Source organism: Eulemur rufifrons, chromosome 15, assembly GCF_041146395.1.
Source record: "Eulemur rufifrons isolate Redbay chromosome 15, OSU_ERuf_1, whole genome shotgun sequence".
Taxonomy (NCBI): domain Eukaryota; kingdom Metazoa; phylum Chordata; class Mammalia; order Primates; family Lemuridae; genus Eulemur; species Eulemur rufifrons.
Genome location: NC_090997.1, coordinates 43,692,338 through 43,712,500, shown reverse-complemented (window position 1 = coordinate 43,712,500; position 20,163 = coordinate 43,692,338). Strand labels below are relative to the sequence as shown.

Genomic DNA, 20,163 nt, shown 5'->3' with positions numbered 1-20,163 from the left:
CTTGTAGAGTAGAGTACAATCATTTGTGCTATGTTTTTAATTTTCTAAAGCACCTTGATGACAGTGAGTGTTCAGTGGTGAAGCATCCTCTATTGAATCACCCTCAAAATTTTTCTCCAAGTCCTAAGTTGATAGCTTAAAGTCAAAAGTGAAATTATAGTTTCATTAGGACTTGGTGTAAAGAAAGCCCTTCTCCCCTTCCCCAAAGGGATACTGCAGTTATATCACATACCCAATAGGCACCACGATGAAGATCAGAGCTCATACTTAATTAAGGTTTTATACACACCAGTTCCCCAGTAAATGCAAATTTAACAAGAAAATCAGACATGTCATATGTTCAAAATGCTCATGGCAAACAATCATTTTGCATTCCTGCAAATAAAATTGTTTTATACTGTAAGCTGGAGGCGAGTGTAACTTATTTTTGTAATAAAGTTTTTATTTTTTTTATGTGTCATTAATATAAATGTGTGTTAGTATAGAAATCTTCTGGTTTAAAACTTAGAATTGCACACATTTCAGTATGTTTATTTGTACTTACATAATTTTAGAATAGTGGTTGCCAATAGCCTGTATGTTTTACATTAATTGGTTTTTTTGTTATCTTAATAAATCATTTTAGTATGTTGTATGTCAGTTACTGGGATAGCTGGGACATAGAGTGTAATTTAAAATTTGTCAATAAGTATTCATTGGAATATATGTAAATGTGCCTTGCCGGTTGTTGAAACTTACCTACAAAATGAGGTATGGGGTGACAAAAATTAGTTCCTGGTGCTTAACTGAAACTTTCTGCCACTGATTTTATATATTACCCCGTGCTTTTTTAAAGTACATCTCTCAAATCTTAGTGTAAGTTTGAGGGCTACACAAAACATTTACATTTCATCCTAACATAATGAATATGATAGGTTGTGGAAAGTGGGTAAACTAAATGTAGCCTTCAGTAAAATTGAATCTCAGTGTAATCCTTGGTGCTGGCATTTCCCAGTTCCAAGGAATTAAATGATCCCATCTAAGAGGTCATTGCCATGCCTATTGGCACTTTACTGTCATACCATTTTTAAGGGACACTGTCAAGGTGTTTTAGTTCTCAGAATTATTTGTTGGGATTTTAGGACAGGCTTGTTTGATTTAAAGTAAGAACTGCATTGTCAAAGTTGAAGACGAACACTTTTGTGCGTTCACAAATGTGTTCTTAAGAAAACATTTAAAATATGGAGCTGTGGGTTTCCAAGACTATTTGGCATTCTTAGTTTGGGGACTTGGGAGGGAAAACTGACAAAAAGAAATTGTGAAGAATTGATGGTTATACTTAAAGAAGGGTAATGTAAACAGTGGTGATGAAATATGTACACACTCAAGTGAAATTACTTGACAGTGTTCATTTGAATAACTTTGAATTCAAGCCATTATAATTACTTTTAAAATTAAATATCATTTGCACTGTTCTGATAATGGGTGCAGTTTTTGAGCAATATAATCAGAGCTAAATATGCATGTAGTGATTAGTGATGTGAACAATTAAGTTCTGAGAAGAAATACTGTGGTATTTTCAAACTTAAATTTCTGTAGTAAAATCAGTATCAAACTTACCAGATCAAGGAAAACAGGCAATGCATATAAACATACTTTTGAATGTTGTGTGGCCTATAAAGCAATAATGCAATTTATATGGAATGTCATGGGATATGAGAAATGGAAATGCAAAAATAACTAATCCTTTAGTAAAAATGTCAACATGTTAAAGGGGGAATGTTAACTAATGTAGGTTACTGCTATTTGTGATTTGTTTATGGGTTCTTGGCTTTGACAGCTTCAAAGAATGGACAGATTATGACAAGTTTAAGAAATTTTGTATATATTGTCAAGGAAAGGGTCTTAAATCCAAGAGTCTCATGTCCCTTCCTTGGGGTAAAAAAATGTATCTTTAAAGCATTCTGATTGTTAAAAGAAAACTTAAGGTACCTAACCAAAACAGACGCAAGATTTTGTTTCTGCAGACTACTTGGCAATCAAAAGTGATCATAAATTTGATTTATCAGTTTCAGAAAGTTAGTTGCTTTGTGAGAAAATTGTGTTATAGGAATATTCTCCCGAGCATGCTTTTTGTGGAAGATTTTCAGCCATTGCAACTAAATCAGATGTTAAAAATGAAGGGAAAATTGAGCACAAAAAAAGCTGTTGAACACTCATGATTGCAGTTGTAGCGTCATGAGAAATTTTTCTACCAATTACTGCAAATCTGACTTAAAATATAAACATTTTTCTCATATAATAGGAACAACATAGAAATGGGTTGATGGCGTGATCTGAGGTATTCACTTGTATGTGAGATATTTGAAAAGACTTTAAATAATAGAATGAACATCAAAACTAGTTGGGCAGAATTGACACATTCAGTACAGCTTTTTTGACTGCTAAGCCAAAAGTCACTGTAGATCAGAAACACAGCAAAAGATCACCATGTAATGACAGTATGATATGTAGTCTGTATTTCAGGGGGAGAAAATTAAAAAGGGCTTCATGGATTTAGGAGAGGGGCACTAACCCTAGTAAATGATTGCTCAGGTTTCTAAGATTTCAAGACTACCCACCACCACCTAATTAGTTTTCTCCCTAATTATGAATAGCATAAAATTTTTATCTGATCATAGGAATTCAGTGGTGGGTATAGCATAAATGAATAAAGAGCTTAAGTAACAATACATAAACAGACTTGTGGGGATGGTGTTTTAAGGTGTAGTATTAGTAATCATTACCACTCAATAGGGCATGCCACTACTTTTCTTAAGATGCTAATTATAAACCAATGCTCATAGACATTTTTTAAGTGGGCAAAATTAGTAGATGGACTTTTGGGGTCTGTCACTTTTTAAAAGTATTTAAGACATAAATTTGTACCACAGTCTGCCTTCAGTAATACACCTAAAATATTTTTCAGGACCAGAAGCATTCAGTTGGAAAATCAATCTTTTGCAGATGCAAATCAGTATTATTACTAACACTCTGGGTCAAAGATTAGGTTTTTAAATGATATTAACAGTAGTCTGGTAAGCATTTAGGAGTCTGGCACTGAGAAACAAAAGCTTGTACCTGACTAGTATTTTTATTTAAAAAAAATTTAGTTCTGTTAGCTTATTTAAATTGTCTTTTACATTTATTTATCCATAGAATTTATATTTATTTCATTCCTTTCATCTCACTGAAAACTGTCTGCAGGCTCTTTGATTTGGATTAGATGTGTGAAGTACTGTCTTTTGCCAAAAACCTCAAATTACCTGTTCTTTTCAACTTAGTGGGTTTGTGCTTGTTTGGAGATCAGTTCAAAAACTATCTGTACTATCTGTACTGCCTCTGATGTTAAGATTTTATGTATAGCATAAGGAAGCTAGCTCTGACTATATTTTCCTAAGAATAAAGACCTATTTTTGTAGCATGTCTTAGGATCTCCAAGAGTCCAAGAATTATTGTGGGTGTCCTCCATTTCATCATTTTTCACTTAACAGCTTTTAAGTAGACACTTGGAATCTTTAGAGATCTATCGCCTTTTGGTTATCCATGCATTCAAAGTAACTAGCCAATGGTAAAAAACTCCCAAATTTGATACCGCTAGTTAGCAATCACATGACTGGAAGATGTATAGAATAAATGTATTGGGCTGGTCTTTACTCAGTTTTAATTGTTGATGGAAATATTCTGTGGTCATGCACACACCATTGGATTTGATGAAGTTAGTGGTAATTTGCAAAGAATGGGGGACTGACTTACACATTTGGGGCTTTGGCTCATAGCCCTAGGACTTTTTGAGGTGGGGGGAAGAGTCATTTCCACCACTCTGTGAGAACAAGACTTCTTTTACGGCACTTAGTGCAGAGTTTAGTTTCTATTTGGGATTACCAAGATTTAGAACAGTCATGGAAGTTTGAATAAGACTTCTTTTGGATGTGGAAGAAGTCCTAATAAACCATTCTGGAAATTAGTGTCTCCTAGTGTTACAGCTTCCTAAAATGTGCTTCTAACTAACACAAGCAAAGTTAATAGGGTCAAAATAAGGTTTAGAGTAATATAAGCTTAGATGAGTATCTGAATTTTTTGTCTGTAAAGTGGTTTATAACAAGTTCTGATCTGAAGGGAGTTAAAAAGACTTATTTGTAATGCTATGAATTGTCATTTCTTGCCTTTTTTAGGCTTTCAGTTGTATTCTCAAAAGGAGATTCTTGTGACACAAGATTTCAACTTGCTTTGGAGAGAATTTGAGCATACCTAAGGGAGTTGGCTTCTTACATCATTTGTGAACTACGGCCAGTTTTTTGCTTTTTCAGGGCAAAAGGGCAAAGGATTTGGGGTGGACAAATTAATTTTATAATACGGAAATCTTTTTACCACTTACCCCAGATTAAAGAATAAGACCAGGACTTCTTCACAATAATATAAAATCTGTAGAAAAGAGTTTTGTAGATTCATATGATAAAATTAGGTCTTGTAAGAACACCATGACATACAGAAGCGTTCCAGCACACATTGTGTTAGGGCTCATTTAATGGTGTTAACTTTAAATGAGATGAAATTTGAATAGTCATGAAATTTATGTAACAAGTGCTGCATCATTTGAACAAAATTGCTGAAGCTAGGTGCATCTATACTAAAACCCTTATGTCAAACTTTTAAGAGTATTTTAATGTATCAGTATTGGTTGCTTTAATTGGAAGACTCAGGAATTAGGCTTCTAAAATTGCTTTAACTTGTGTAACATGAAAAATTAGAAAAACGTACAAATTTTGTTTCTCAGTTATATTTAATATTTGGAATATGCTTGGAGGAAAACCAGAAATGAGCAATATGTCAAAAGTCATCTATGAAAATTGGCAGAAAACACTTTTCTACTCCATAGCTACATGGGTATGTGATACAGTGTCATTTTGGCAAATTTAGTGTTCATACCTCCTTTGCTTTTTTCCTTGAAATAGTAAAAATCACATAAATTTGCAGAAAATGATTTCTTAGGAATCCTTCAGCATTATTGATGACTGGTGCAGTTCCCTCTAGGCACTCTGCCTAGCTTCATGTTCATGTATACATAAAATGAAAGATGAAAAAGACTTTATTCTAAAATTACATTATATAACACATCATAGTTGATCTCTTGATTTCCTGAAGATCCATTTAGCACTTAAGAGACCTAGGTGAGCGTCAACATAGCGGAACAGCAAGCAGCTATTGTAGTTATTCAGCTTTTTTCCCCCTCTTATCCCTGTTTGGTGTCTTTTGATCAGTCTAAGTTACTGCTACATTTTATGGTCAATTTCTTCTATGATTTCTATTGTTGCCTTTTAGAATGGAAGCCCCTGGAGGGCAGGGAAATCTGAATTAATGGTGCTGCTAACTACGCTTTTAAAAAATACTCTTCAAAATGTTCCATTTGGTGGAAATTTAGTTTATTTGCCAAATTAGACTTAATTGTGACAGAAGAAATTGAAAAAGAATCAAATCTTTTGAACCACTTAATTTACAACATGGAAAGCTTAAAAATGAGCACAAAATGCTAACATTTTAAGTAAATTAAGATCATGAAGATCCACATTTAAATAATCTGACCTTTTAAAAACAAAATTATCTTGAAGTTGAGGGAACAGTTGATCTTATGATTTATAGACTGCTTTGTGTCTTATATTTGTTAATTTCAAAAACAAGCCAGTGTCGAAATGACAATTTACATTTTTTTTTTTTTTAAATTAAAGGAAAAAGGTGTTCAAAGTCATCTTTAGTAATGGACTTCAGGAAATCCAGCTGATCAGTTTTCCTTTATGCTGATGTTCAGTTTAAGTCTGTACTGTTCTCCCCTCCACCCCGCCCCCCACGGGGTCTATATTTCTTTGTGAGGAGGAGGTACTTCAAGATTAAAAAATTTTTTTTTTTTTTTGAGACAGTCTCTCGCTCTGTTGCCCGGGCTAGAGTGCCGTAGCATCAGCCTAGCTCACAGCAACCTCAAACTCTTGGGCTCAAGCAATCCTGCTTCAGCCTCCCGAGTAGCTGGGACTACAGGCATGTGCCACCATGCCCAGCTAATTTTTTCTATATATATTTTTAGGTGGCCAGATAATTTCTTTCTATTTTTAGTAGAGACGGGGGGTGGGGGGGGTGGGGGGCGCGATCTCGCTCTTGCTCAGGCTGGTCTCGAACTCCTGACCTTGAGTGATCCACCCGCCTTGGCCTCCCAGAGTGCTAGGATTACAGGTGTGAGCCACCACGCCTGGCCAAGATTAAATTCTTGTTTTGCTGATGAGGAGAGTCTGGTTGGGTTTAAGTCCATAAGGTGTTTTTTTTTTTTTTTTTTTTTAAAAAAAAATTTTTTTTTTTTGAGACAGAGTCTCACTCTGTTGCCCAGGCTAGAGTGTCGTGGCATCAGCCTAGCTCACAGCAACCTCAAACTCCTGGGCTCAAGCGATCCTCCTGTCTCAGCCTCCCGAGTAGCTGGGACTACAGGCATGCACCACCATGCCCGGCTAATTTTTTCTATATATATTTTTAGCTGTCCATATAATTTCTTTCTATTTTTAGTAGAGGTGGGGTCTCGCTCTTGCTCAGGCTGGTCTCGAACTTCTGAGCTCAAACGATCCGCCCACCTCGGCCTCCCAGAGTGCTAGGATTACAGGCGTGAGCCACCGCGCCCGGCCCATAAGGTTTTTATAAGGTTCTTTTTCATAGCAATTTGAAGATGAGAGGGTAATTATACCTGAGAAGCATGAAGGTTAGGTAACTAAAAATTAGGTCTTGAAAACAGCCATTTCCAAGAGTAATCCATATATATATATATATATATATATATAAAAGAAATGGTTACATCCCTATGAGTATCCTTATATTTACCTACCAATTGGTAGGTGGTTGAAATTCAGTCACCTGAAAAGGGAGGCTCTGAATTCAGGCTTTTTTTTTTTTTTTTTAATTCTATGTATATCTCTAAGTTTCAGTAATGATGGGTAAATTTGGTACTTAACATATATCCTTAATTGACATTTTAACTTGATGGTACTTTTTTTTTTTTATACCTGTCTCACGACTGTCTAATCCCAGCTCACATTCCCTATTAGTGGGTGAACAATCCAACCCTTGGTTGATAATACTTTTTAAAAAATGTAAAAAGATCTATACATGGAAAACAAATAGTACAGGATTATTAAAGTCTTCTGCTCACATCACGGTCCACTCCCACTCTCTTTAGTTCTCATGGTGGTTATCTCGCACCTCTTTTAATTGCTAAATTTTGGGGGGTGGGGGTTATTTTTTTTAATTTCAAGTTATTAAGGGGGTACAAATGTTTTTGGCACATGGATCACTTTTATAATACTAAGTCAGGCCTAGTAGTGTGCCCATCACCCAAGTAGTGTTCATTGTACCTGTTAGGTTTTTACCCCTCCCCTTCTCCCTGACTGCTAAATTTAAGCTGCAATTCTTTATCCACGGTGAGAAATTTATCTTACACTAATCATGTGCTTTGCTCAACTATTTTAAACTCCATTGGTTACTTTTATTATTGAAATACATTTAAGGCCTCTACTTACATCAATTTTAGTATCCCTTTTCCTCACCATAAAAGGTAAGAGAACAGCACACTTAGTTTTCTTTTCCTTCATTTCCCAATTCCTGTTAGCTTAGCTGTCTTTATTTTTATGCTGTCAGGTTTATACTTCTTTTAACAGATTATCTTACACTGCGTACCTCCCGACTGAAGATAACCAAAGCATTTATAATGCATAATGTACTTATCTGTCCTCATCTATCACTGTAGCTTTTGATACTTTATAGTAACTTACTTTTTTCCCTTTCAGTGCATCTATTCACTTTAAATTTCAGCAGCACAGTTCTTAATATGTCCACTGTCTTGTTCATTCTTTAATGCCAGAGTTTAAAAAGTTACCGGTTTCTTATAGAATGCCTTGAAATATTCACACTAGTTATTTTCTTTTTGTGCTTCCAATTTTTTCTCAAGTGTTTGATGATCTTTATTCATATTTGTGAAAGAAGGTTATTGAGAAGAGTCATCTGGTGTTACTGGACCAGTCTACGGAAATGGCTCACTGCTTGTTTTGTGTGTGTGGGATAAAGACTGTACTTTTAGCTTTCTTGGGAGCAGGGAGGAAAGGGTGCCCTCTTTAGTGCCAGAAAGCAGATTGCCCAATTGCAGGAGTTCTCCCATTTTGGAGGAGAGAGGTAGACCCTAAAAGCCGATGTACAACCATCAGTCACATAGATTTCTCCCCCTTTGACTCCTGGCTGTGAACCAGTAGGTCTTGCCTTTTCCTTTCCATTTATCCCTCCCATGGAAAATGGTTCCTGTTCTTTGTAGACCAATGAGTGCAAAATTAATGTGAGCCCCATTTTTTTTCATGTCCCCCATATTGATAGACTCATTTTTTTATATGAAGGAATATGTATCCTTTGTATCTAAATCGTGCAATTTAGTGTAAAAAGGTGCTAGTTTTTAAAAAGAACTGGTAATAAAATATGGTGCACATTATCCTGGGTTTATTAGGAAAAATTATTCTGTAGTATCACTTTCATGTTACTGCTCATTTAAAAATAGGAAAAGTTTGAATAAGTCTTACTTGGAAGAGAACAGTACCCAGCTTGCTAATGAGTACAAAGAGGACATTTTGTGACTAAGTATGCAAATTTAGTGACATTCTTCATTGGGAAAAGCAGATTATTCTGAAAGGCCTCTTTGGGAATATATTAATAGTACAACAGGTTTGAAATGTTTAGCCTATGATTTCTGAACACTTAAGAAGAAACCATTGAGAATTTTTTGGTTTTTCCCCCTTAACAGCTTACCTTCATGTCTTGCTCTTTTTTTTTTTTGTTTGTTTAAACCAGGTAATGAGACTTCATTCATTATTCATTATTGTGTGGCAGTGACCTCTCAAACATACCTTCCAGATTTGGTGTTCTGGGATATGATGAGAGTTTTTATTAACCTACTGTGGAATATATTTTTATACTTTTGTCATAAGCTCACTTTGCTGATTAGGGAAGCCTAAATCCTTTAAATTTTTCTACATAAAGGCAAATCAAACATCTTGGACCATTTTGGCTGTTCTTGTGGATCTCTTCCAAATATTAAAACAGTTCTTAATTAGGTTTTATGATACTAAGTATTAATTGGCTATCACGGGAGAAACTGACTTTCATACTTTTTGGTACCAAAAATCTTCCCTAATTTTTTAATAGTAATAGTATCTGGCTGGCCACACACACTTTATATATACATAGATACATACACAGATACACACACACACACACACACACACACACAGAGCCAAGAAACTAAATTATCTTAGTCAAGTAGTAGCTCTAGCTGCCTAGCTCTTTCAGTTAAAATTGATGGACATGTGGCACTCTGAATTTCTTACGCTGATGTCTTTTTTTATTCATAGGGTTTTCGAATTCTGATATGCCTGATATGACCTGTATATTCCTTTTTCACGTATACTTACAAAGGCATGGGTTGCTGAAGTAAAATACTGTATGTGCATTAATAGAGTTTCATGATTTCAGTGACTTAGAAGATTTCCTTTTTAAAAAAAAATAGTTCTAGATGAAAAACAGTAAAAATATCTTTTTTTAGTCGTTGAGACATTTAATGGAAGCAACTACGTACAAACATTTAACTTCTCTGAGCCTGAGTTTCCTTACTTGTAAAAAAGACTGATACTCTGGTATTTTTCCAGCTCTCAACATCTATGACATATAGCATATGTTTTTAGTGAAATTCTGCCTAGAGGGTTTTTTGTTTGTTTCATTCATGCTTTTTTTTGTGAAAGCTTAATTTCACAAAAAAAACCAAGAAATGTTACATTAAGTTAGAGTGCTTATTCACCTTGTAATACCTTCTGTGTATGAACATTTTCTGGCACATTATTTTTGTGATAGTTGAAGGAAAGACAGTATAGTAAGTATTTCTCTTACAGTTAAGGAAGCTAATCCTGGAGACTATATTTTGAGGAAGAAAACTATCAAGCCCTCTTTAGATAGTCCACAAAGCGTTATTTCAAGTTATTCCCAAATCCGCTAAATTAATGTGTTAATGCACTAGTTAAGAGTCAGTCACATAGATGTTAGCTAATATATAGATCTACTTTTGTGGTAGTAGCTACATTTTAAAATTTTTGGAATAAGTGCTCATTTATTCCAAGTCTTAGTGTTGAAAAATTCTCGTTTAGTGTAATATTACAATATTAACTTGATCAGGACATACAAGGCAGTCTAACTGCTAAAGCAGCTTTTTTTTTTCTCTCTCTTTTCTAAGACAGTCTTGCTCTGTGGCCAGGGCTAGCTAGAGTGCATCAGCCTAGCTCACAGCAACTTCAAACTCCTGGGCTTACGCGATCCTCCTGTCTCTCTCAGCCTCCTGAGTAGCCAGGCCCTTGCCACCATGCCTGGCTAATTTTTTGTTTCTATTTTTAGTTGCCCGGCTAATTTTTTTTTCTGTTTTTAGTAGAGATGGGGTCTCACACTCTTGCTCAGGCTGGTCTCAAATTCCTGTCCTGAAGTGATCTCCTACTTAGGCCTCCCAGAGTGCTAGGATTACAGGTGTGAGCCACCGTACCCAGACAGAGCAACTTCTTAAATTGCATTTATTAATAATTATTCTCTAAAAAATATAGGGCCAGCATATAATTCAAAATAGCATGAGTGTTTTCCTAAGTACCTGTGATTTCTGTCTTTGCTGCACCCTGCCCCCCAACATAATTGGTTTATGTGTTGAAACCCCACATAATTATAAGAGTAAAACACTTTATTGCACTTTTTCTAATGAGTTTGGTAGTTTTGGAATGATGCCCCTTTTAAGTGGATTTTCCTCTCCTCTTTATTTCCACAAGATGTTCACAGGATACCATTGTCCTGATAGGAAAATTAGATATTTTTCAAAGTTTTAACCTCTGGCATTTTATTACATTGACTCAAGTCTTCTTGAAAAGTCTCCTTGGCAGTTTGCTGGTTCTCTAATCTCTGACCACTCCATTCTTACCTATCCTTATTTCCCTTTGTCCTCTATATTTGTCTCCTTGAACTCATCATCTACATTACAGCCTCATATCACATCTTTGTGGACTCCTGTTTTAATGTCTGGCTTCCTTGATTTCTTTGTTATGTGCAATTCTGCATTTCAGCTGTCTGCTGTACACATCAGAGTGCTTTTCTCTGTCAGCAATTGTCCCATTAATTTCTCTTACCACATCCAGTCACTCTCTTGATCATTCACTGTTACTGAATAGGCCTGAAAAATTCTCTATCCAAGTTCTACCCATTCTTTAGGAAGTTCACATCTGGCTGAACTCCTTATTTCCAAATATGTTAAGTGGCTTCCAAAGACGAAAATTTTAAGTGGCACATTTAATTTTACTGGCTCTCCACATCTAGCTCTAGAGTCTACAACAGCACTGGTCAATAGAAATAAAATGCAAGCCACATATATGTAATTTAAAGTTTTATAATTTTGCTCCAGCTCATCCTAGCCTTATTTTCCGTTAATACTGTCTTTAAACAAACCACTTGCCTTTGGCTCACCTCAACATTTCTGATATCTTGGAGTTACACCCTACCCCACGTCAACCCCCGCAAGCAAAAATCCTCTTCAACCAAAATAGGTAAAATCTCCATGCTGTAGACCATTAAAACTATCAACATCATATCCCTGAGGAACATGTACAATCTGGAGAACAGAAGATGAAAGCCCTGGCTTTGCTTTCTGGGGATAAGTAAGGGTATTGTTAGTTGATTTTTCTTTTATTATTTGTGCTATAGGTTTGCAATTTAGCTATATGAGTCAAAAACCGAGATTTATCAACTTCTACTTAAAGGTAACTTCAGGAGCAAAACCATAGTTTTAAAACATCTGGCAACATTTGAATGTCAATATTTCTATGCTTTGCAATAGCAAGACGAATATTCAGAGTCATCTAAACTACCTTTCCAATTCATTTTCTGGCAGTGTATATGGCAATTACAACCTTCTCATCCTCCACCGTAAGTAATAGTTTCATATGTTGCTTTACCTAGTGGAGAAAAATAAAGCTATGACACTTGGCAGAGGCTGAATAGTAAATAGGCTTAAACCAACTTAAGAATAATACTTACGTGTGATGAACATTTGAAAACCCAGTACTTGAAATGGACTGACATGGATATTTGTCATAGGTCTCTTAACTCTGAAGCTCCTGAAGCCCCACAACAAATTGCTCCAAGTCTGCCATCAGTTTCTGTGAGCATTCTTAGGGAAGCTTTCTTTTTAGCCTCAAGAAATAAAGAACTGAAAGTGAGCTAACCATTTTAGTTATATATAAGTATTTTTTGTTTTTAACTGAAAAATAGAAGTGGTAGAATTAAGCATCTGGGGGTAGTATTTTTAATTACCTTGAATATTTAAGGATCTATCTTAAACTGTTTAAAAAAATTAGAGTATAGGATATATGACTTTCTGTGCTCAAAATTCAGACTGTTTTAGAATTTCATTTTCATGTGAGTTTACGAAACCTAAATGTAAATGACAGCTGTCTTCAAATAGGGGAAATTTTTCAATGAAAATTTCCAAAATTATTCAAGATTTCTAATTAAACATACTGCATTGAGTTTATTTTCCAGAATCAGTTTACCAAAATAGGAAGTTTCTTTTAACAGAAGGTAAAAACTGATTTTAATTATTTAGTAGCAACCTTACTGGTAGAATTAGGATTGGATTAACAATATTAGTAATTTTCACAATTCTGAACTAAGCATGGTAGTTCATATGTTCAGTGCTTTTTTTATGTTTTAAGAAATAGCTAGTGAGAGCTAAGAGGAAGGATTGCAAAGCCTTTCCAAAATATTTTCTAAAGTTACTGAAGTCAGTTGAAAGCTATATTTAAACATCTGTAGTGATAGAGTTAACATTTATATAAAAGGAAGGCATTGTCTCTAGTTAAGAAATAAGATGGGGTGTTTTACTTCCTTAAGGAGTAACTTAAAATGTAGACAAAAGCATTGGCCATCTTATACGAGATAATGGTGTGTTAGATTATAAGTGCCTTTTTCATTCTTTAATATTTATCAACAAGTAAGTATATTTTCAGTTTCCAAGCAGTCATTAACCTAATTACATTTTCTGAAGTTATGGCCAACTACCTCCTTCCATGAAAGTGAGGTTTAATAGGGATGGCTATTCCATCATAACTTGGAAATAAGCTAATATGAAATAGCCTAACTTTTTTGGTGCTAAGATGAGACTACTCAGAATTTTAGCTTTTACCCAGGGAGTATCTGTAGTTGAGCCACTGGTTCTATAAAGTTGTATTTATTCAGTATCTTCCCAGTGGAGGTTTTACCTCATGGCCACAAAAATAAGGGTTAAATGTGAAAAAAATAACCCATTTTAAGTATGTCAGACCCCCACTCCTAAAAATCCCTTAATGTTCCTCTTGAATTACATTTTCTCCATTCTAATGAGTTCCGATTTTGAAAACCAAAAAAAGGAACGTTTCTTGAAGTAAAGACAGTTCAATGACCTCTCTAACAGGCATTATACCCAGTGGTTGATACATAGGGATAGGTCATGGGAAAAGAAGCTATTATGAAATGTAAAATTAAGCTGCAAAAATAACATTTGGAATGCCACAAAAGGTGAATATAAACCATGATTATTTGAGATGGGGGTGGCGACAAGGACTCTGAAAATGCATATCCTGTGATAGGACAGCATCCTCCAAATTACAGGAGGTATATGTGAGAGGGAGGAGGGAGGGACTGAAATGGTTCCCACGGGTAGTATATCTATTCTCCTCTTTCTAGTACACCCTGGCCATACAGATAATGGCCCCTCAACATGTTAAACTGTGGTTTACATTCAGCATCATCAGAGTTAAGTAGGCCTGATTACTGGGATTCAGGTATTCGACATTACCTTGAAAAATTCCTGTACCAACATAGAAAGCAGTTTGCTGTTAGGATGTGGAGAATCAGATTAAGTGGAAGCATTTTAAATACTTAACTTGGTGCTGCATGACTTCTGAAAATTAAGTGAAAGCAGAAGTAAGTCCTGTTTGCTCAAATTATTTTCCCACAGGCCTTTCCAGATTCTCACCTGTTGAAAATCTCTCTTTCCCCACTATCAGTTTTTAAAAAACTCCATTACAGCATTTATATTATACATTTTTTCTGTGTGTGACTTAACTAGATTGTAAGCCTTTGAACGTTGGAAAAAATGCATCTAAGTTCATTGTATCTGCCACCACATCTGGCACAGTGCCTTACACTTATTTACTATTCAATAAATATTCATTAAAATAATGGACATATTGGATTGCAGTTTGATGTCTATAAGCCCATTAGATGAATGTATTATTCTTTTTTTACCTTTTATAGCTTAATGTACCCCTAGCACACGTGTGATAATTGTAGCATTTATCAAAAACTTACACATTTAATTGTACTGGCTCTCCACAGCTAATGTCTAGACAGCACTGTCTAGTAGAAATGTAACGCGGCTTGCCACATTAAATTAAAAAAGGATAAAGTATTTTCAGCCCATTATTTCCAAAATATTTAATATGCAATCTAATTCTTAAAATGGATAGTTTTTATACTAAATCTTTGAAATCTGATGTGTATTTTACACATCACGTGTCTTTTTAAATGGTCCATATTTCAAGTGCTCAATAAGCCACATATAGCTAGTGACTATTGGGCAGTGTAGGTGTAGCACTTTAGGGTAGGCAATAGACCTCTCAGGATCTCAGTTTCTGCAAGGCATCTTAATACCTTTGATTTCATGTTTTCATTTTAGGTTGTTATTCAAATAAAAGCTAATTGGTTTAGCTGGTTTTTTCATGTTCATAAATCAATAAAATTTGGAAAAAATTTTGTATTAAGCATTGTACAAAGACACTTAGTAGGTGCTTTCCACCCAAATGAATCTTCCTCCAAAACTTTAAGAAGAAGATAGTTCTTTTAGAGTTGAGGCAGGAGTCAGATGGTAAGTTAACCTTGCTCAATGACATTGCTAGCAGGAGGTGGAGCTTGTTGCAGTACCAGGATTGATTGTGGATACCCCTAATCCTCTCTAGGAAGTTCAAAATCTAATACGAAGGTTGGAAAAATTTTTTCAAGCTTTGTATGTGATTGTAAAAGTGGAAACAAGACTATAAGGTTAAAGAGAAAACATTTGATGAAATAAAGGTTATTTTATTTCCTTAGATGAGGTCTGTAGTAACAGGAATTTAATTTCTTTCTTGCTGTAGGTGTGGATTTTAAAGAATTTCCTTGTGGCAGAAATTTATTACTTTTTTCCTTTTTCTAATCATAAGAGCAATATGGCAATTTAAATTGTCTATTTTATAGTTAGCTTATTCTAATTGCCTCTGCTAAGAAAATCATATGGGAAAGAAGTTTTTAGATTTGGATGTTGTAAAGATGTCTAATTTGAACAGAACTGAAAACATTTTGTCCTTTTTTTTTTTTTTTTTTTTTTTTTGAGACAGAGTCTCACTTTGTTGCCCAGGCTAGAGTGAGTGCCGTGGCATCAGCCTAGCTCACAGCAACCTCAAACTCCTGGGCTCAAGCGATCCTCCTGCCTCAGCCTCCCGAGTAGCTGGGACTACAGGCATGCGCCACTATGCCCGGCTAATTTTTCTATATATATATTTTTAGTTGTCCATATAATTTTTTTCTATTTTTAGTAGAGACGGGGTCTCGCTCTTGCTCAGGCTGGTCTCGAACTCCTGACCTTGAGCGATCCACCCGCCTCGGCCTCCCAGAGTGCTAGGATTACAGGCGTGAGCCACCGCGCCTGGCCTGTCTTTAAAATATACTGGCTCTTGGTGAAAAGTTGAACAGTAATTTCAGAATAAGCCTTTAAGGAAGGAAGTTTTACACAGAATAAAAATAGGCAATATAACTTAGCAGACAAGTTGATAACAGTAACTTAGGAAAGTATAAAGCACTCAAGTCCACAGTAGGCACTTGATACATGTGAATCAAATTCAATATATATCTTCCATATTTCAGTATAGCCCTAGCATGTTCAAATAAACAAGATGGGTAACAGATAATTCAAAGATGCTTAACAATTGCAAAAGTGAAATTAATAACTTTAATAAGTACCTCAAAACATTTTTAAAAAGTGCTAAGCTTTCCAATGATATTACACTGTAGCATTTTAAGTGGTTTAATCACAAATGGAACAGCATGAGTATATTTGTGATGTTAGACAATAATACCTAATGGTGGGCATCAGTGATGTGTTCACTTTTATATACCACTGTGGAATTGGTACCATTCAACAAAGAAATGTGGCAGTATGTATCAAGAATATTAATGTTCTTTTTTTTTTTTTTTGAGACAGTCTCTCACTCTGTTGCCCGGGCTAGAGTGAGTGCCGTGGCGTCAGCCTAGCTCACTGCAACCTCAAACTCCTGGGCTCAAGCGATCCTCCTGTCTTAGCCTCCCAAGTAGCTGGGACTACAGGCATGCACCACCATGCCCGGCTAATTTTTTCTATATATATTTTTAGCTGTCCATATAATTCTTTCTATTTTTAGTAGAGATGGGGTCTCGCTCTTGCTCAGGCTGGTCTCGAACTCCTGAGCTCAAACGATCCGCCCACCTCGGCCTCCCAGAGAGCTAGGATTACAGGCGTGAGCCACCGCGCCCGGCCAAGAATATTAATGTTCTTACCCTTTGACCCAGTAATTATATTTAAGTTGATCCTAAAGAAATAATTAGAAATGTGCACAGATTTATGATCAAGGATGGCAATAATCACAGTATCAATGAACTTAAGTGGTTAGCAATAATGGAATAAATGAAGCTGCTCCACAGTGGCTGAAATCTGTAATCCCAGCACTTGGTGAGATTTAGGGAGGATCGGTTGTGGCCAGGGGTTTGAGATCATCAGCATGGGCAACTTAGTAAGACCCCTGTCTTTACAAAAAAGTAGAAAATTAGCTGGAAAGGTGGTGTACACGTAGTCCCAGCTACTCCAGAGGCTGAGGCAGGAGGATGGCTTGAACCTAGGAGTTTGAGGCGACAGCGAGCTATGATTGCACCACTACATTACAGCGTGAGTGACAGAGTGAGACCCAGTCTCTAAAAACGGAATAAAGGATGGTACATTCTTATAAAGGAAAATAGTGCATCATTAAAGATGATCCATGATTTCAGGATATGAGAAAATGTCGATGAAACTGTTCATACACCATTTAAAGACAATCATTTATGACTGTGTCTGTCTCCCCACTTTGGAGGATAAGCTCCCATGGAAGTGAGACGACAGCATGAGAGCAGTGCAGACTCTGGAGTTAGAACAGGCTCAAATCCCGGCTTCGTTAGATGTGTGATCCTGAGTAAGTTCCTCTCTGTCTCATAAACTAGCTGTAAAATGGTTGAAACTAGAGTACTGCACCTACATCATGGGGTGAATGTGTGAAGGTTAAATGAAAATGCTTAGCGCGTCGCCTACAATTTTAGCTATTATAATGTCTTCCTGCATCTCTCAGAGTGACAGAGAATACAGAAATTAAAATTTAGAAATGTGATGAATTAGCAAAGGGGAAGCCCCCAGGAGATTTTTGTAAGAGGGACTTAACCTAACCTGCCAACCTGCCTCGTCCAAACACCTGCATTTTGGTTAGGGCGGCGTGAAGAGAGCTCTATCTTGCCTGTGAAGGCGCAAAAGGTTATTTTCTTGCAAGAGTGGCGACCTGGTGGATTGGACTCTGTATGATACGATAATTCCAGGGCTGTTATACTCGCCACCTCTGCCGCCCCCAACCTGCCCCTTTTAAAATGAGGACTCCAAGGCGTGCCGCCCTCCTCTCCCTCAGACGTCACGCAGAAGTCGTACCTGACCCCCCTACCCCACCCCATCCCGAAGCCGAGAGTACGCGGAGGAGGTGCGGAAGGTGGCGAGGGGCGCGGCCACCCGCTCCATCCCTCCGCGGGCTCGCACCAAGAGGACTCCAATTCCCGGCAGGTTCAGCGAACCCCGGTACCCCGGGGGCAGCGCCGGACGGCTATAGTTTCTGCTGTGCTCAGGCACCGCCTTCTCCCTCTCTGCAATACCGGCGGTTACCGGGTGCTGAGGCTTTCCCTCGGTTTCCGGAAAGGCTGGTCGCCCATGGAGTCAGAGCATCCACGGAAGACTCCGTGCTGCTCTTGCCACAGGGCGGAGCGCCGGGACGCCCGGGGCCAGAGCGCAGGCGGACGACCTCCGGCACGTCCTGCGGCCTTTCTTCGGGCCGGCGGGGGCGGGGGCTGCGCACGCGCGGTGACGGCCGCGAGGCGGGGCCCGCGGCGACCGTCCGCCGGTGGACGGCTGTGTCTGTCGGCTGCTGGGCCCGCGGAACGAGGACAAGGGAGGTTGATGGGGGTCGCCTAGACGTCTGCCTCAGCCGGCAGCGCGCCCTCAGCCGCGCGGACGGAGATGGTGCCCTGGGTGCGGACGATGGGGGAGAAGCTGAAGCAGCGGCTGCGGCTGGACGTAGGACGCGAGATCTGCCGCCAGTATCCGCTGTTCTGCTTCCTGCTGCTCTGCCTCAGCGCCGCCACTCTGCTTCTCATCAGGTAACACCGCAGGGAGCAGCGCCTACGAGGGCGGCAGCTTCTCCGCGAAGCTGCGGACGCCATACCCATGCTGCTTCACTGTGTGGAGGCCGCCTGGACTGCGCAGCTGCGGGGCTTGGGGTCGGCTGCGAGGCAGCTGGCGAGGGCGAGCTCCGGGGAGAGCGGCCTCGGGGAGCCCGGCCGAGCTTCGGGGCCCGGAAGTGCGGGCGGTGGGGTGGGTTTAAGTGCCCCCTTTCCCGAGGCTTAGTCTTCTAAGCTGCCCGCCCCGGTTCTTACCTTCTTTTCATCCGTTTCTCAAAACGGGTTCATCATCGGTATTTTTCAAAAGAGTGAAATCTGTGTGTCTGGCTCTATTTGAGACCGTACAGGGGCGGTCCAGTCAGCTGACGGGGAGGGTTGGTTCAAGATCTGGTCGCGACCGCAATTTTATGCAAATTCTCCTCGCTCCCAGCTTGTGTGCGTGTTCTCTCTCTTTCTCTTTTTTTTTTTTTTTTTTTTTTTGAAACAGAGTCTCGCTGTGTTCCCCGGGCTAGAGTGCCGTGGCGTCAGCCTAGCTCACAGCAACCTCAAACTCCCTGACTCAAGCAATCCTTCTGCCTCAGCCTCCCGAGTAGCTGGGACTACAGGCATGCGCCACCATGCCCGGCTAATTTTTTTCTATATATATAATTTTAGCTGTCCAGATCATTTCTTTCTATTTTTTGTAGAGATGAGGTCTCGCTCTTGCTCAGGCTGGTCTCGAACTCCTGAGCTCAAACGATCCGCCCACCTCGGCCTCCCAGAGTGCTAGGATTACAGGCGTGAGCCACCACGTCCGGCCTCTCTTTCTCTTTCCTACCCTTTCCTCCTTATCTCTCTTTCTCTCTCAAAATAAATAAATAAAATAAAAGCTGGAATATTCTGAAAGGTTGAAATTGGTACATTCAGTTGGCATTTTGAAACGGAAGTTTCTGCCCCTGAAAGAAACTTGTAGATTTCCTTCATTTTCCTGCTTCAACAAATGATAGAGATGTAGTAGGTAGTAGAGGGGAACTTTAAAATTATTTCCAGGTTTGCTTTTGGTGGAAAGAAGTCTGAGACCCTTGTCAACAACAGCATCTGCAAGCTGTTTTCTCTGTTGTTTTGAACAGGCAACCGTTCTTACTCTTTATCTTAAGGTAGTTGGCAGCCCCAAGGCTAGCATCAGGGAAGAATAAACAAAGAATTTGGTAACTGAATTTTGTTACAGAGTAGCCATTTATTTCCTGTGAAGTTGGTTTTTTTTCCCTAATGGCTTTGCTTTTCTGTTAATTGTGGGTTTAAACGTTATGGGGTAATTGATGGCGACAACTGTGCTTTGATTGTGATGGTCAGGTGTTTGGATTGTAGGCATGTCTGAGAAGTGGAATCCTTAACAGTGGAAGCTAATTAAGTACGTGTTTTCTGTCATCTGGAAGGTATTCCAAGCTAGACTAGCAGGTTCAGCATGAAAGAAATGTAGACTCTGTATGATTGTTAAGTTTTGTCCAGGGATTCTTACCTGTCTGCTTTGGGAACTGAACCAGTTTAAGTCTACAGGGTAGT

The 20,163-nt window shown here is 38.2% G+C and overlaps 2 protein-coding genes across 9 annotated transcripts in view; both read left to right on the top strand.

Moving 5' to 3' along the window:
• Positions 1-413, top strand: part of SYNCRIP (synaptotagmin binding cytoplasmic RNA interacting protein) — a 25,471-nt gene extending 25,058 nt beyond the window's left edge. For all 4 annotated transcript variants that reach the window (XM_069487345.1, XM_069487341.1, XM_069487340.1 and 1 more), the window contains one exon: positions 1-413. This exon is cut by the window's left edge. The gene's annotated coding sequence lies outside the window, so the exon portion shown is untranslated.
• A 17,841-nt stretch (positions 414-18,254) lies between these two features.
• Positions 18,255-20,163, top strand: part of SNX14 (sorting nexin 14) — an 81,331-nt gene continuing 79,422 nt past the window's right edge. For all 5 annotated transcript variants that reach the window (XM_069489039.1, XM_069489036.1, XM_069489038.1 and 2 more), the window contains exon 1: positions 18,255-18,600. In XM_069489039.1, the coding sequence (XP_069345140.1) occupies positions 18,461-18,600 (140 nt within the window). In that variant the 5' untranslated portion in view covers positions 18,255-18,460. The remainder of the gene's footprint in view (positions 18,601-20,163) is intronic.